At 39.1% G+C, this 17,442-nt stretch overlaps 1 protein-coding gene across 1 annotated transcript in view; it reads left to right on the top strand.

Annotated features, from left to right (window-relative positions):
• The window catches only part of LOC137506108 (rod cGMP-specific 3',5'-cyclic phosphodiesterase subunit beta-like), a 93,267-nt gene that overhangs the window by 47,938 nt on the left and 27,887 nt on the right, over positions 1-17,442 (top strand). The window contains exons 15-20 of the mRNA XM_068233575.1: positions 1,439-1,526; positions 1,980-2,080; positions 4,360-4,467; positions 9,029-9,092; positions 10,038-10,112; positions 12,469-12,552. Coding sequence (XP_068089676.1) covers positions 1,439-1,526; positions 1,980-2,080; positions 4,360-4,467; positions 9,029-9,092; positions 10,038-10,112; positions 12,469-12,552 — 520 coding nt within the window. The remainder of the gene's footprint in view (positions 1-1,438; positions 1,527-1,979; positions 2,081-4,359; positions 4,468-9,028; positions 9,093-10,037; positions 10,113-12,468; positions 12,553-17,442) is intronic.

The following is a 17,442-nucleotide window of genomic DNA, read 5'->3' as shown; positions in this document are numbered from 1 at the left end:
CATGCAATTAGTAGCAGGAGGGTTAGCCTGTCAGCATAACAAGCAATCTGCAAAGCTACAGTTCTAGTCATGTCTTAGGGCCCTTTTCCACTTGCAAGCACAATTACATTTGCACTCGCAAAAGCTTCTTTTTCCACTGGCTGCGATTGCGATGTGAGCCGTCGGGAGTGAAACGTGATCACACCAATTATCATGCAGCCAAACAATTGCGATTTGAAGAGAATCGAAACACGCTAATCGAAAAGTGCATCCCGATTTACATGTAAATCACTGTGCACTAACGATCGGCAAAACACCGGCAATCTGCTTTTTTCAGCGGATCATGGCTAGTGGAAAAAGGGCTTGTGTCGCTCATTCAGGTTATGAACGCACTAGACAGAATCGCTGGCACTGAACGAAATGCTAGCGTTTTTGCCACTAATGCCAGTCTATGGGCCACATGTAAAAACATGAACTTGAAAACACACAGCTTGCTGCATACATTTCAAAAATGCATGTAAAACTTACATAATGGGCCTGATTCACAAAGCGGTGCAAACTTTTTCGCGGACTTTTGCGCGCGCAATTGTCCGTGATCGCGCGAATCGCGGCAAATTGCGCGCGCAAAAGTGAAAAGTGAATCAGGCCCAATGTATCTCAATTTAGACGCAGAGGAATGTGTTTTTACATGCGTTTTTGATGTGTTTTTACTTTTTAAATATGTTACTGTATTTTATTCCATTGATTATGTAAATAAATAAAAAAAATGACAAAATGTAAAACCCACAAAAAAATTTAATTAGAACGCACAAAAAATGCAACAAAAAAACACAAATGCACATAGCAGAAAATGCATGGTTTTCTGCACTGCCTAGTGCGCTCCCAGCCTCAGAAAACCTCGGTCCAGCCCAAGAATACTTGGGAAACAGTCAGTGATTAATTGATCGTTAGTACAATGCAACCTTATAGGCAGCAGATACAGCAGTCAGTGCAAGTGTTCTGAATGCAAACAAGCAAACTTGTAAATTTGTCCGTTCAAAAAGCCTCCATACTCTGATCAATGTGTGGGCATATTCCATCCAATAGTAGCTCACCACACTCAGGAGACAGTCCAGTAGTGCAGCCACACTCTATCCTGGTACTCACTGGTAGTTGTTTTTTTTCTGTCAAATTGATGGTCGAATCGATAATTTCTGACTGGTCCAATCTGATTTGCAGTCTTTTATGATCAATTTTGTATAGAATTGATCGGAAAATCGATCATACAAACGATTGGAAATCAGATAGGAGCTGTCAGAAATTTTCAATATGATCGTCAATCTAACCGAAAATTGCATTGTATATACCAGGCATTAGCTTCGGGTGGTGTGTAGAGTCCTCTGGAGTAATCTCTCTAAGGACCACGTTACATTTCTGTCCTGAAACTCAAAAGCTGAAACATGTTTGTACTCCAATGCAGATCTCAACATCCTCTAGCAAAACTGCATGGATCATCTATTTTGGAGAGACATCACTTGGAATTTGGAAAGTTTCTGCTGGCGGATGAGGTGAGATGCTTTCGCAGTTAGGTAACAGAACCATTGTGTAATGAAATTCAAAGACTGAAAGCCTCAAGTCATTATTGTAAATACATCAGGGCAGTTTTCATCATTTCCATTTTTATAGTCATGAGTAACACCAACAGTGCCAACTCTAAATACAGGCATTCAGAATCCATTACTCTATTATCCATCCATTATTACTCCGTGAATCCAAATGATCCATATTCTAAGTTGAATTTATGAAAAACAAAACTGCACTTGTTATTCTCAAGGCAAATGAAGTCTAATGGCTTCTTTGGACATTTAGGCTAATTGCTAGTAAAATATGAAACTTTTTTTATTTTGAAAGGTTACAGCTATAATTTTCTTGCACAAATCTGCAAGCTTAAGCTTAAAAAAAACAGTTCTGTAACACATTTTTAACAGTGAGTAACATTGATTTATTTTCTGTCTGTGCAGTCGATGAATATTTATCAAAATTTGAACAGAAGACAACATGAACATGTCATTCATCTGATGGATATTGCCATTATAGCCACAGACTTGGCTCTGTATTTCAAGTGAGTAGTTTAAGATTCAATGTACTTTAGACTTGGGTCAGTGTTCCATATGCAGATGTAATGCAAAGTGTAGGCAGATTGGAATTTGACCAATCAAATTCAATTCCTGTCAGTTTTGATTGTCACAGTTCCAATCTGTACACAATGTTCCTATAAATTTGCATGCAGCTGGAATTTTTTGCATCTCATTAACCGTTTCTGTTACATAGATTGGCAGTACTTAGGTTACATAGGTTAGACAGTACTTCAAAAATTGTCGTGCAGTCATTTCTGAGGAACTTTATATTTTGTACTGATTTCAATCTACTGTACTTGTTTAGTCTGATTACCATTTTGTGAGGAACTACGTGGTGCAATACAAGTCCATGAGAAGCAGCACTGCTATTAGAAAGTAGGAACCTTACAGGTTCTCAAATGACTTGCACCTAGTCAATGAACTTGTCTCCTGTGTTTTCTTGTAGGCTCAACACACACCATACAATCTTGTTTTGTTCAATCCTACCACTTTCATGTAGTATAAGAGCTTATCTAAACAATCTTTTCAAAGTATTTTCAAGCTTTTGGCCCTTATACTGCATAGATTTTGTAAATCTAAACAACCAAATTTGTATGGTATGTAATGAGCCTTAGATGTTTCCTAACAATAATACTAATAGTAGTAGTAGTGGTAAGGGGTAGTAGTAGTTGGTAGTGGTGGTAGTAGTAGTAGTACTAGCATTAGTAGTAGTGGTGATGGTAGTGGTAGTAGTAGTAGTAGTAGTGTTAGTTTTAGTAGGTAGTGGTAGTGGAAGTAGTAGTAGTAGTGGTGGTGGTAGTGGTGGTGGTAGTGGTGGTAGTAGTAGTAGTAGTAGTAGTGGTAGTAGTAGTAGGTAGTGGTAGTGGAAGTAGTAGTGGTAGTAGTAGTGGTAGTAGTGGTAGTGGTAGTGGTAGTAGTAGTAGGTAGTGGAAGTAGTAGTAGTGGTGGTAGTGGTAGTGGTAGTGGGCAGCAGCAGCAGCAGTAGCAGTAGTAGTAGTTATTATTGTTTTCATTTTAAGAAAACATACTAGATAATTAAAATGGAGCTCCACCAATGTTAAAGTGACACTGAAGCGAAAACAAATGTATGGTATAATGTATGTGTAGTACGAGTAATTAATAGAACATTGGAAGCACGCAAAATAGTCTCATATACTTTTATTTTCAGTTGTATAGTTTTTTGTTTTGTTTTTTATAACATTGCATCATCCTATAATATTAGCAATTTACACACTACACTCAGCATTCTAAATGATTTAACAGAGCAGGCTAATGAACTTTTGAACTTTACTCTGCAGAAAAAAAATACAGTGACAGACACATGAGATAATAAGCTTCAGAAGACAGAGCTCTCTGCTACTTTGAACGTCATGGAGCTCAGATAAGCTTTTTTGCTTAGATAACAACTAGAGTTTCTTAACTCTTCCTGTACTGAAAACAATATTAAACTCATATCTCTGCTGCTAATGTTTTATTTCTTAGATGTACTACACATACAAATCATTATATCATAAGTGTATTTTCACTTCAGATTCCCTTTAAAAATGTTGATATACATGAGTGCTACACAATCCAGGATTTTGATAACTAACAAGTTGGATCCCACACATCTGGGAATGCAGTGGTTGGTAAACTCCCTCCCTTCTGCAAATGTTATTAGGGAGGGTTGTGGCCTGGCAATATAACCAATCTCCCTCAAGATTATCCAGAGGCTTTCCTCTATTCAGGTTAGTAGCCGTTTAGGGAACTTTTTCCCTACAAGTACCCTTTAAGAAAAGGGATGCCTATCTAAAATTGCAGCAGACATGCTTTTCACTGTTTTACTGGCATAGGCATTTTATACACTATCTATACACACTATTTCCCTACCTAGGTATGCTTATTCAATTCATTTGTCTTAATATTTCTACAACAGATCAATATATTAGCTGATATATTAATATTTGTACTTGTGTTGCTGAATGGCATGAACAGACTGTGTCTTGAGCTTCTCATGTATATTTTTTTCCTCAATATTTGTTTGCCACTATGTACAGTGCTTCAGAAGATGTTGATGCTATATACCGTACATAAAAAAATAAATATTAAGAATAAAGCTTGATAAAATACTTACCATATATGTAGTGGACCTGCAGATAATTTTTTTTTTCTCTAAGAAAATGAAGTTACTTTATGCTACTGCCGTTCATCATTACTTGTAAAGGGAAGGGACATGCAATGAGTATTATTTAATTTCTGGTTTATAATGTCTTTGTCTCCTCAGGAAAAGAACAATGTTCCAGAAGATTGTTGACCAGTCTAAGACATATGACGATACACAAAAATGGGTGGAATACTTGTCACTGGAAACAACGAGAAAAGAAATTATTATGTAGGTGTTGTGGGCTGGAATGGATCTGGCACTGGCTAAATAGATAGCACTCTTACCTTGCAACACTAGAGTCTAGGGTTCAAATAGGATACTATCTGTATGGAATTTGTATATTCTCCATGTTTGTGTGGGTTTCCTCTAGGCACTCTGATTTCCTCCCACATCCAGAAAAGCATACTGGTTAACTGATTAATGAAATTGGCCCTAGACTATGGTAGTCATGTTACACTATGGAGATGACTATAAAGTGTGAGCCCTTCTGAGAGACAAGAAGTTTTGAATCAGGATGATACCATTTATTGGCTAACTTAAAAGAATAAGAATAAGCAAGCTTTCGGCTGTATGGCCTTTGTCAGGCTACAGTCCTGTTTGCTCACAAGATGTTGGAACAGAAAACTACAGTTTTGCCCATAATTATTCATACCCCTGGCAAATTTGCAAATTTTGACTTAAAGTTACTTTTATTCAACCAGCAAGTAATTTTTTGATGGGAAATGACATAGGTGTCTCCCAAAAGATAATAAGACGATGTACAGAGGCATTATCGTGGGAAAAAAACAATTTCTCAGCTTTTATTTACATTTAAGCAAAAAGTGTCCAGTCCAAAATTATTCATACCCTTTTCAATAATCAATAGAAAAGCCTTTATTGGCTATTAAAGCAATCAAACGCTTCCTATAATTGCAGACCAGCTTTTTGCATGTCGCCACAGGTATTTTTGCCCATTCATCGAGCTCCAAATCTTTCAGGTTGGAGGGTCTTCTTGCCACCCCCCTGATTTTTAGCTCCCTCCACAGATTCTCAATTGGATTCAAGTCAGGACTCTGACCGGGCCACTCCAAATGTTAATGTTGTTGTCTGTTAATCATTTCTTCACCACTTTTTCAGTGTGTTTTGGCTCATCATCATGCTGAAATGCCCACTGGTGCCCAGGGCCAAGTTTCTCTGCAGACTGCCTGATGTTGTCATTGAGAATCCTCATGTATTCCTCTTTTTTCATAGTGCCGTTTACTGTGATTAGGTTCCCTGGTGCATTGGCTGAAAAAACACCCCCAAAGCATTAGATTCCCACCACCATGGTTGACATTGGGGATGGTGTTCTTTGGGTTGAAGGATTCTCCTTTTTTTACACCAAATGAAGGAAACATCATTGTGACCAAACAATTCCATTTTTGTTTTATCTGACCATAACGTAGAAGACCAGAAGTCTTCTTCTTTGTCCAGATGTGCATTTGCAAAGGCCAAGCAAGCTTTTGTGTGCCTTATCTGAAGAAGCGGCATCCTCCTTGGTCTGCATCCGTGGAACCCAGCAGTGTGCAGTGTCCATTGGATTGTCTGCCATAAGACATTGCCATCAGCAGAGCCCAGGTTCACCAGGATGGCCTTGGTGGTGATCCTTGGATTCTTTTTCACCTCTCTTACTATCTTCCTGGCCAGCACAGGTGTCACTTTTGGTTTCTGACCACATCCTCTGAGATTTTCCACAGTGCGGAACAGCTTGTATTTTTTAATAAGACTTTGCACTGTAGCCAATGGAACTTAAAAACATTTATAAATGGCATTGTAGCCCTTTCCTGACTTATGAGCAGCCACAAGTACAGCCAAAGGTCCTCACTGAGGTCCTCCTTTGTCCTAGCCATGACTGTCAACAAACCAACTGGAGAGAGCTGCTGTTTTTCACCTGTCGAGTTAATTAAAACAGCTGTTCCCAATTTTTTTTCCATCATAATAATTTTTATTACAGTTTAGAACATACAAAAAAAGTAACAGTGTTTTGAAAGTCCTTTTGAACAACATTATATAGCTTATACACTGTATAGAACCTGTCTTAGCCAACAATTATATAAAGAGTTAGTCAATTTCGTAATAGACAATAACCATTCCTGGTACTAACTTATTCGAAACCAAACATGGTATCATTAACTAAGCCGACTAGGCTGACACCATGCATACTCGGTTAAACAATGACGCTATCAACATCAGAGGGCCTTAGGCCTATCGATAGCATATATTTAGACAAATGCAGTAAGTAAATATATTGTTTAGAGTATCAGATAACCAATGACCAATGTTTCCAACCTCTCTATATCCAAGCCTTTGGAGAGAGGTAAACCAAACAGATATAGATAAATGAAAAAAGAATGAAAATAAAACAGAATAAACGAATCCACTTTTCCATTTGCATACTGATTAGAATCCATCTGTACTTATTGAAGTGTATTATGAAATAAATTGCACCCAGTTTTCTGGGAGAGAAAAGTTGAGTTGCCAGCTAGGGCATCTACTCCTAATTTTTTCTTCCATTGAGAAATTTCTATTAATTAGCGACAGGAGCATTGGGATAGAGATCTGATCAGCAGATTTCCAATTGGTGAAGGTAAGTGATAGAGCTGCTAATATAATGTGACATATTTGAGGCTGAACTTGATTTGGGAGCTTATCTATGCCTACCAGAAGTAGTGCTAATGGTGAAGAGATTTTGAAATCCCTGAGAAAAAGTTTTTTAATAAGACTTTCCATATTAAGCCGGAACTCCTTAATTTGTGGGCAATATCCCACACCATGTGAATTAGAGTGCCTACATTTGCAGAGCAGTGCCAGCATAGAGGGGAGATATCAGGTGAAAATGAGGCAATTTTCCAAGGGGTATAATGCTATTTAAATAAGAACTTGTGAGTCATTTCCCAACAGCTGTTCCCAATGAATCAAGGTAATCAGGATGCTTTAGAACAGCTTGGACTATTTGGAATTCTATAGAACTTTGAATTTTCCCACAGACTGTGAGAACTTGTGAAGGGTATGAATAATTTTGGACTGGCCTCTTTCTGCTCAATGTAAATAAAAGCTGAGAAGTGTTTTTTTTCCACATAAATACCTCTTGAACATCGTATTATTATATTTTGGGAGACACCTATGTCATTTACTGTCCAAAAAATTCTTGCTAAGTGAATAAAAGTAACTTTAAGTCAAAATTTGCCAGGGGTATGAATAATTATGGGCAGCACTGTATATACATACAACATCAAAAGGGAATAAATAGATTTTTTTTTGCAAGCATAAATACAGGTCATTAAGATGCCTTAAAGGAACACTATCGAGCTACATATTTTTTTTAATTGAGATAGGAATTGCTTGGGAAGTGCTGCTAAGTATTGGTGTATACATTTCACTGGCAATCTCTTTGTTTACTGTTATCAAAATACTTTCAAACGTTACTGACGCCAAAACTGACAGCAGAATGAGCCATGATGAGAGGGGAAATTCCCCTCACACTTGATCAGTTAACCCTGTGTGTAACTCTGTGTGAGAGAGAAAGAGAGAAAGCTCACAGCTTTTGTCACAGCATTTCATACTGTTTTTGCTTTCTGAGAAAAATACTCTGTAGTCTGATATGCAACTCTGGCTGTGCATTGAAGCAGATACCCCTTCTGCAATTGATTTTTCCGAATATAGCTAAATCCTACTGTCAATAAATTAAAGCTTTTGCCTCTGATATTTAACTTGAAAAGTAGGAAAATGTTTACACAGCTACTTAGACATTATTTGTACATTGTAGTTTTAGAACACTTGGGCATTGATAGTATTCCTTTAAGTGAAACAGAACATCTAAATGGGGTGAGAGGTTGATAGCTGAGATAAGACTCCTTGTTTATACAATAGAATTGGAACTCAGAATGTCACAGAGGCATCGTAAATTCTGAGTTCACAAGTTTAGCTACAAGCAGAGTGGATGCAATATAGGCTGAGAAAGAGATATGGCATTACATATCATCAACCTCATACCAATATAAAACGTTTTTGTCCTTATTCAAGCCTTTGTCCACAGCTTTGAACCACAGCTTTGAAGTTCTTCCTGACATTTATGGACTTCCTATTTGTAGTAACAGTGATAATTTTCCAGTCATTACATTTTCACGGGCACATCTCTAAAACAAAAAATGTTTTACTGTGCAGTTTTTGTAACTTCTGAGTATGCACTGTCCTAAATGCAGGTCAGTAAGCCACTGCTTCTTAGGTAAAAATATCCTGTGTGTTTTTTTGTGTTACAAGATGAACATGGTAACATAACCATTAAGGTGGCCATACATTTATTGACTTGGTGACCGATAGGCGATCCAATTCGATAATCATTATCGAATTGTATGAAAATCTGTGCTTCCAACAAGCATGCCGATCGATTCAACAGATCTTGTTCCAAAAGGACAGCATGACAGGTAAAATATAAATGTTTAGGCGCTGGGGGGAGGGGGCATATAAAATATTTGAGGGACGAGATGGCATCACGAGGCCGATTCCCGAAAGATTTCATGGTGTAATCAATCGGGAATCAGCCTGCCATCTTGGTTGAATCTGCCCATCATCGCTAGATGCACCTTTACAGATGCTCAGAGACAATTTGGAGTTTGGAAAATAGTAGTATCTTATCCTTGTATTATTATTATTATTATTATTATTATTTATTGTATTTATAAAGCGCCAACATATTACGCAGCGCTGATGTATAGCAACAATGAACTCACATAATCACATAGATTAAGTAGCATCTTTAATTTATCTACAGGGCCATGATGATGACAGCTTGTGATCTGTCTGCTATCACCAAACCTTGGGAAGTTCAGAGCAAGGTGAGGTATCAGTTTAACTAACATATGTTACAATATACTGTACTGTATAAGAGGTGGTCAGGTCACATATTGTTTTTTTGTACTGTACTGTGTAATCATGATTTATAGTTACCATGCCAGACACAAGGTTATCATTGTCTCATGTATGTTTATTAACATTTAAATACTTAAACATATTACACATACATACATACATAGTTATGCACACAAACTGATAACTAACAAAAAAATGAGGGAATCCCTAATCAGGGCACATTATACAGCACATGCCAAATACCTGGCAGGCACCACCCTAATAAAAAACACTAATAAGAAAATGAGGAAAATAGAGCAAAGGAAGCTGCCAGTCTGCACTTTAGAGGGTGGTAGGGGTAGGTCAGTGTTATGAGTGGGTAGGGGGAGGTTAGTGTTAGGTGTAGATAGGGGAGGGCTAGTGTGAGAATTAGGTCACAGTGGGGGATAGTAGAATATCAGTATAATTACCGATATCCTACTATCAGGGATCGAGACTAGTAGAACACTGGCAAAATTACCAATATTTTACTAGTGGCTTCTCCGGGTGCCCAAATTTCTAGACGCCCTTTTTTGATGTATGGTAAATAGGAATAATGGGACATATTTACTCTGTTGCAGTTAAATTGCTGTGCACAGGCAGTGCATGGCAATTTTACTGGTACTTACGACATTTTTATGTAGTTTAGTGCATTTACCACTTTAGTCTAAGAACTAGATTGGTACTGAGTTGTGCCATATCTCTCAGTAGCCAAAGTATAAACTGCCAGAGGAAAGAAAGTTAAGTAAGTCGATATATAAAAAATGCGCTTAGCCTTTCCTTTCCCTGTGACGAAAGGGGGGAAAAATGTGTTTCTCTCTGAAACTACCATGTGCCAAATCGAATGCAATTAAGACTCGCAAACTTACTCCTCCCTTCTCCCTTTCTATTAGGTTGCACTTCTAGTTGCTGCTGAATTCTGGGAACAAGGAGACCTTGAAAGGACAGTACTTCAGCAGCAGCCTATTGTAAGTAAGGATGCTTTGAAAAGACCTTGTATTTCATAAGTTTTGCTACACATGTAGTGGCTGGATTGTGTACTGGTTCAGGGCACTGCCTTTAACATGGGAGACATGGGTTCAGATCCTGGCTAGGGGTCAGTACCTATCCTGTAAGTAGTTCAAGGCAAGACTTCCTAACAATGCAGGCTGCCCTTTTGAGCGCATCCCAGTGGCTGCAGCTCTTGAGTGCTTTGAGTCTGACAGGAAAAAAAACTCTATACAAATGTTGGAATTATTATTATTCGGATTATGTACATGCAAAGCACAGCAGTTAAAAGACACGTAAAGTGAGAGGCATATGGAGGTTGCCATATTTATTTCCTTTTAAACAATACCAGTTGCCTAGCAGCCCTGCTGATCTTTCAGGCGTCAATAGTCTCTGAATCGCACACCTGGAACAAGCACGACTTTTATCAGAGCACCTGATCTGCATGCTTGTTTAGTGTTTAGCGTTAAAATGATTGGAGACAGAGTATCACCATAACAGGGCATTCTGCATTGTTTACAAGGAAATAAGTATGTCAGCCTCTATATTTGTCTCACCCCAGTTGTCTTTTAATAAGAAACCATTACTAATTAATAATCTGAAAGCTGTAACTTTACCCCGACTGATTCCTGATGATTGTTATGGTGTTCATAGTGAATGCTCTCTTCACTTGACTTTTGTAGAAAAGGAACCTCATACTTTAACTATTGTTACTTGAAATGAAGTGTTTTCATGTTGCCCTAAGAGTGGATCTCGACCTCAGGAAGTCATCGTTGTTGAACACAGATTGAGGGTGTACCTCCAGGCCTTTGTGAATCAGGATAGCTGAACACTATTGTGGAGCTAAAATGTAATGTGTCTAAGCAATTCTATTCTTGCCATGAAGGGCATATGGCTCATTTTTCATGTTAAGTCATTAATAGACTATAAAGGGCTCCCAGGGGAGTTGGTGTTTTATAGGGAAATTTTCAGAAAGGAATTTTTTAATGGATATTCACTCTGGGACTAGGGAACCACAGAGCTTGAACCATAGGAATGTAATTTTGTTTGCCTGAAATATATACTGTATATATATATATATATATATATATATATATATATATATATATATATATATTGCTTTCCTATTGTCTGTTTGTCAGGCCAAATGCTTCTACAGTATATATGCATTGGACCTATGCATATACAGTATGATATATGCATTGATTTTGATAATGATTTCCCTGTTTCCATCTAATTAGTGTGGGTCATACTTTGCTCTGGTGCATCTGGAGATAAAACCCTCAGCTGAGTTTGAGTTGCTCCAGGGGAGTGTAAATGGCTGTGGCTAGGAACTCTTAAAGGAGTTCTGGGGGGGTTAAAAATGAAAATGGACACTTACCTGGGGCTTCTATCTGTCACCTGCAGCTGTAATGTCCTGCACCGTCGTTCCCCGCCGCCGGTCCCGGCCTAATCCGTCGTCTAGTTAGACTGCGGCTGCGCGCGTGCTTGCTCCCACCCGCGTCATCGAAAGCTTACTGCGCAGACGCAGTACAAGAAAACGTCGTACTGCACCTGTGCAGTAAGCTCCCAATGACGCGCGGGAGCAAGCACTATTCGTCTTCTAAGACGAATATCAGACCGGGACTGGCAGTGGGGAACGGAGCATCATTGGAGGACGGTGCAGGACATTACAGCTGCAGGGGGGCAATAGAAACCCCAGGTAAGTCTTCGTTTTTCTATTTTCAACACCCCCACACAGAACTCTTTTAATCAGTTGCTCTCAGTCATACTGTAACTGAAAGGACAACTGAATTTCAAAATAATGCCCATGTTTCGCAATGGGTCAGTTCACACTATACATGTTTTATCCGTAATGTTTTTCATAATGCTCTGCTATGCAGAAGAAAGAAAAAAACGTGTGCCAACTGATTAAGTGTAAATGAGGTCTAAGGGCCCTTTTACACTTAATGCGTTGGTATGCATTAGTGTGCGTTAGTATGCAGTGCGTTGTGAAAAAGATTTCATTTAAAATTCGCTAAGTGGGACCTAAGCCATCGGAAAACATGGGAATTACTTTGAAAATCAGTTTTCTTTCAGTTATAACTGAGAGCAACTGTTTAAGTGTAAAAGGGGCCTTAGGGGTTGAGAAACATGTCAAATTGCTTGGTGGAGTCCAAACTTCACTGTAAGATATGAATTTATCGTGTTTCAATGGAATCGTTTAGCTGTATACTTGCTACAGGTGTGACTCACTAGTACTCAAATGTACTATTACCCTCTGTATAGGTTGTCTATGGTGTTGTAAAGCTGCGTGTTCATTTGTTCAAAATAACATACTTATTACTTTCTTAACAGCCAATGATGGACAGAAATAAGTCTGCAGAACTGCCAAAGCTTCAGTGTGGTTTTATTGACTTTGTGTGCACATTTGTATATAAAGTAAGTAGATGAACTGCTTGTATGTCTTTGAAGGGTCTCTGTTGTCCACCTAAAAAAGAAAAGGTGTTAGAGATGGTAGGAAATGTCAATTTCTAATTCCGCAGAAACTCAGATTTCTGCCAATGCCGATTACTCATTCCATGGATTTCCGTTTTCCAATTTCTAATTTCTGTTTCCAAGGAGTCTTTTTTTGATATTTTTTGCACTCTGATTCTGAGTTGACTCAGAAGTATTAAACCAATCAGAGGGTGCAGAATTTTACCACAGTAATTGGAATACCATGGAAATTTTAGACCAGTCACAAGACTTGAGAATACCCAGTAGCATCCAAGTCTTTTGATTAGTCTAAAATTTCTGCAGTAATTTTGCAGAAAAAAATCTGCATCCTCTGATTGGTCCGATGCCTCCAAGTTCTGTGAGAGGGATAAAATTATCAAGTTGCAGTAATGTAGTATTTTGGCAGAAAACGGATTTCCGACTTCCGTTTTCCAAACTTCCAAAATTTCAAATCCACAGAATCCGAATATGTATCCCTATTTTCAATAGGACACTAGAATAGTGTTCTCAAGCAGTGTTACCCAACCCTGTGCTCAAGGTCCAACAACAGTGCATGTTTTATGGAAATCCACAGGGGTGGTTAATCATCTCTGAGGAGACAACAATTACCTCACCTGTGAGTATGTGTGGTTTCCAGGAAAACATGCACTATTGGATGGCCTTACGGCCAGAGTTGGGGAACTCTATTCTAGAGGATCATCTAGTGCTAGTTCAGTTAAAAACTAATTTGTCTATATTTTTATATATTTTACTTTATAACTACATGGTTTTGAACACAAAAGTGTCTGGATATTTCCATTATTTCATCTGAACAGAAGTCAATTATGCTAGTGATTAAATATTTTTCTAGTACACAAAAATGTATCCTGTCTAAAGGTTCATACATACCTACCAACTATCTGTCCAACTATCTACCAAACTTGTCTGTTAAGCCCCATACAACTTTTGTTGTGAAACCTAGTTGAAACACTTAAAAAAAGTATTTTGCTATTGTTCAAACAGCCGATAAGACTGATAAGAAGTCAATCCAACTGTTGGATTGACTTCTTATCAGTCTTATCAGCTGTTTGAAAAATAGCAAAATACTTTTTTTAGTTGTTTCAACTTGTTTCACAACAAAAGCTGTTTGACAATTGTGCTGCATAAAAGACCTCTGTTGTTTGTGTGAAAGGGGCTTAACAGACAAGTTTGGCAGATAGTTGGATAGATAGTTGGTAGGTGTGTATGAATCTTAAAGAACTTGATTTTTCTATAGATATAACTGTATTTTTTTTAGCTGGACAGAACTTGGAAAAGTACTTATAACTGATAAATAATTTGAAAATGTAATGCTTTGTCCTGGTTCAATGTTTACATTTGCTGGATTACATTACAATTTCTACATTGTTTTTCTAGGAAGACTCATTTATTTAGTAGTACCAATATGGTAAAGCAGTTCTAAGTCATATAAGGGAAAGCCCTAAAATATCCTAAAGGCCTGCTTTAAATTAACCTACCATGAAAATAGAGACAATGAAAATAAATCAAGCTTTTTGAGCTTTTTGCTTTCTTAAAGGGAAGGTTCAGGGAGGGGATTAAAAAAATAAAAATAAATTTCCACTTACCTGGGGCTTCCTCCAGCCCATGGCAGGCAGGAGGTGCCCTCGCCGCCGCTCCGCAGGCTCCCGGTGGTCTCCGGTGCCCGACCTGACCTGGCCAGGCCGGCTGCCAGGTTGGGCTCTTCTGCGCTCCATTTCCTGGCACTTCTGCATCCCACGCCGGCGCGCTGATGTCATCGGACGTCCGCCGGGCTGTACTGCGCAGGCGCAGTAGTTCTGCGCCTGCGCAGTACAGCCCGGCGCAGTACAACCCGGCCTGGCCAGGTCGGGTCGGGCACCGGAGACCACCGGGAGCCTGCGGAGCGGCGGCGAGGGCACCTCCTGCCTGCCACGGGCTGGAGGAAGCCCCAGGTACGTGGAAATTTATTTTTATTTTTTTAATCCCCTCCCTGAACCTTCCCTTTAAGGCAAACTTTTGTTTTGCATAACATTTTAGGAGGAGATCGCTTTTTAGTCCACCCTTACACACTCTAATGAGTTCTGGTTCACCATGAGCTTGCTAGGTAGCTGTAACTTAAAATCAGTTATACAGGGTGCGGGGCGTGGCCGCAAGCTCATGGTGTGAGGACGCGTGTTGAGTGAGCTCCCGTCCAGTAAGTCCTTTTTAGCTATCCTGATCGCAATTTATTTCCCCCAACTTTCCCCAAAGGTTGCTAACTCCACACCTAACCTGATACCTCAAGGTATGGCGACCCCTCGGTTCTCTACCGCCGCTTCCAATGTACTCTAGATCTCCCTGTTTTTTATTCTTGATCTCCTGGGTGGGCTGAACAGCTCGCACCTGAATCAGGGACTTTGCTATTCACTCCTTCCCACGTGGAATGTCCATATCCCCCTGAACATGGAGTACACTCTATAAAAGCCTTGCTCAGTTACCCCAACTGACAGATGCTATCTGTCTACCCTCATCCCTCATAATATGTATGAATTACTGGCTACTGCTCTGCACATTGCTTTAACCCACCTTTTTTCTTCCATACAGCAATAACACACAGATTATAACTCCATCAAGAATCACTCCCCTATCTCTCTTATATGCCCAAAGAAATGCCATCACTTAGTAGCATAAATAGCATAACTACTATCTTCAGTTTATAATGTTATATGCTTACAACTAATGCTTTAACTACTTTGGCCTCCTGGACGTACTAGCTATGCCCAGGAGGCCATGTGCGCGTCCGCGCGCTCCCGCGGCCGATCGCGCGCGATCCTCCCGGCCGAGGATCGTTAGCCCACGAATCAGTGAATCGGGCTATGGTGCGCGATCACTGATTCCTCTCCCCCGCAGAAATAGCGACAGCTTCTCTCAGAAGCTCCGCTTTTTCTGGCTGTTGCATCCCCCATGCGTCCCTCTAAGCGTATGTTACACTTAGAGTGACGTAATGTAAACAAACTCATGGCCGCCATCTTGTGGCCAAAAAGTAAAACTACAACTAAAAGTAAAAAAAATAAAACTTAAAACACATTTACATTATAAAAGTAATGTTTACATCCCACCCTCCCAAAAAATACCCATATAAAATGCTTAATATAAAAAAAACTAAAACATTACAATAATAAAAAAAAACTTTTTTATTCTAAACTTGTAAATAGTGATAGATGCAAAACGGAAAAAATGCACCTTTATTTCCAAATAAAATATTGTCGCCATACATTGTGATAGGGACATAATTTTAACGGTGTAATAACCGGGACATATGGGCAAATACAATACGTGAGTTTTAATTATGGAGGCATGTATTATTTTATAACTATAAATGGCTGAAAACTGAGAAATAATGAATTTTTTCAGTTTTTTTCGTATTCTTCCTGTTAAAATGCATTTACAGTAAAGTGGCTCTTAGCAAAATGTACCCCCCCCAAAGAAAGCCTAATTGGTGGCGGAAAAAACAACATATAGATCAGTTCATTGTGATAAGTAGTGATAAAGTTATAGGCTAATGAATGGGAGGTGAACATTGCTCGGATGCATAAAGTGAAAACGACTGAAGGCTAAAGTGGTTAAGTTAGGTGTGGTATGTCGTAACAAATGAGACTGTAATTGCTTTCATAGTTATTTTGTCGTAAGCTGGATGGACTTGCCCCGTACGGTCCTACCACCACTCCACCTAATCCGTTTATACTTGTGTTGTGATTAGTTCACGTACTGGTTCATATATGTGAGCAGTTTGGATGAGCTTTTTTGCCACAATCTGTTTATTTGATCTTGCACGAATTTCATGTTTGGGTCTAAGCTTCAGTTAGCTGTTACAGTGAAGCAGGGTGTTCATTTGGGTTTGTTTTCTTTGTGTATGCTGCTTTTATGTTAACTCATTGACCTCATAGGACTGTTTTCACTCTTTATAACACTGCTCTATTATATAAATTACAGAGATGTATACCCCTTCTCCTCCTTACCTGTATTAATACTGGCTGCATACCCACATGTCCCACTAGATGGCACCTAACACCAAGGCTCTAAATATAATATGTTGGAACGTGAGAGGATTGAATGACTTCATCAAACGCTCTATGGTTTTAAATTATATGAACAAAAGGAAACTAGATATCCTAGTTTTAATTGAGACTCCTATCACTGGCAGTAAATCTAAAACTATGGAAAGACATTGGGTGGGTAAGGAATACCACTCTGACTTCTCTTAACACTCTAGAGGGATCTCTGTTCTCATCAGGAAATCTGTCTCTTTCCAACCCCGCTCTGTCAGAGTAGATCAATTTGGTAGATATATTTTTCTGCATGGACTGCTATGCAGTAAACTTATATCATTATTGGCCTTCTATATTCCCCCTCCTTATTCCTCATTGCTCCTAAAAGAAGGCCTGTGCTTTATCTCCTCCCTACCTCTATGCCCTAGTATCTGGATGGGCGACATTAATATGGTCTGCAGTCCTGCTATAGACAGATTTCCTGCTGCTGCAAATAAATCAACTGCCTTTGCCCACCTAATGATCGAGATGTCTCTGGTCGACGCCTGGCGTCACTTCCACCCAACAACCCATCAATTTTCATGCTTTTCAGCCACCCACAATACTCATTTAAGATTGGATCATTTCTTTGTCACTAATAATTCGCTGCCTGTGATATTGCCAACTGACTTTCTTCCCCGCATTGTCTTTGGCCACTCCCTGATATGCATTTCATTACTCTGGGATGACTCACCCACTCAATTTATATGGACATTTAACCCTTTCTGGCTCTCTCTGTTCACCTCGGATGACTGGTTAATTGATAAAC

This window comes from Hyperolius riggenbachi, chromosome 1 (genome assembly GCF_040937935.1).
Source record: "Hyperolius riggenbachi isolate aHypRig1 chromosome 1, aHypRig1.pri, whole genome shotgun sequence".
NCBI lineage: Eukaryota > Metazoa > Chordata > Amphibia > Anura > Hyperoliidae > Hyperolius > Hyperolius riggenbachi.
Note: the sequence above shows the minus strand (reverse complement) of the source record. Positions and strands in the feature narration are given on the sequence as shown.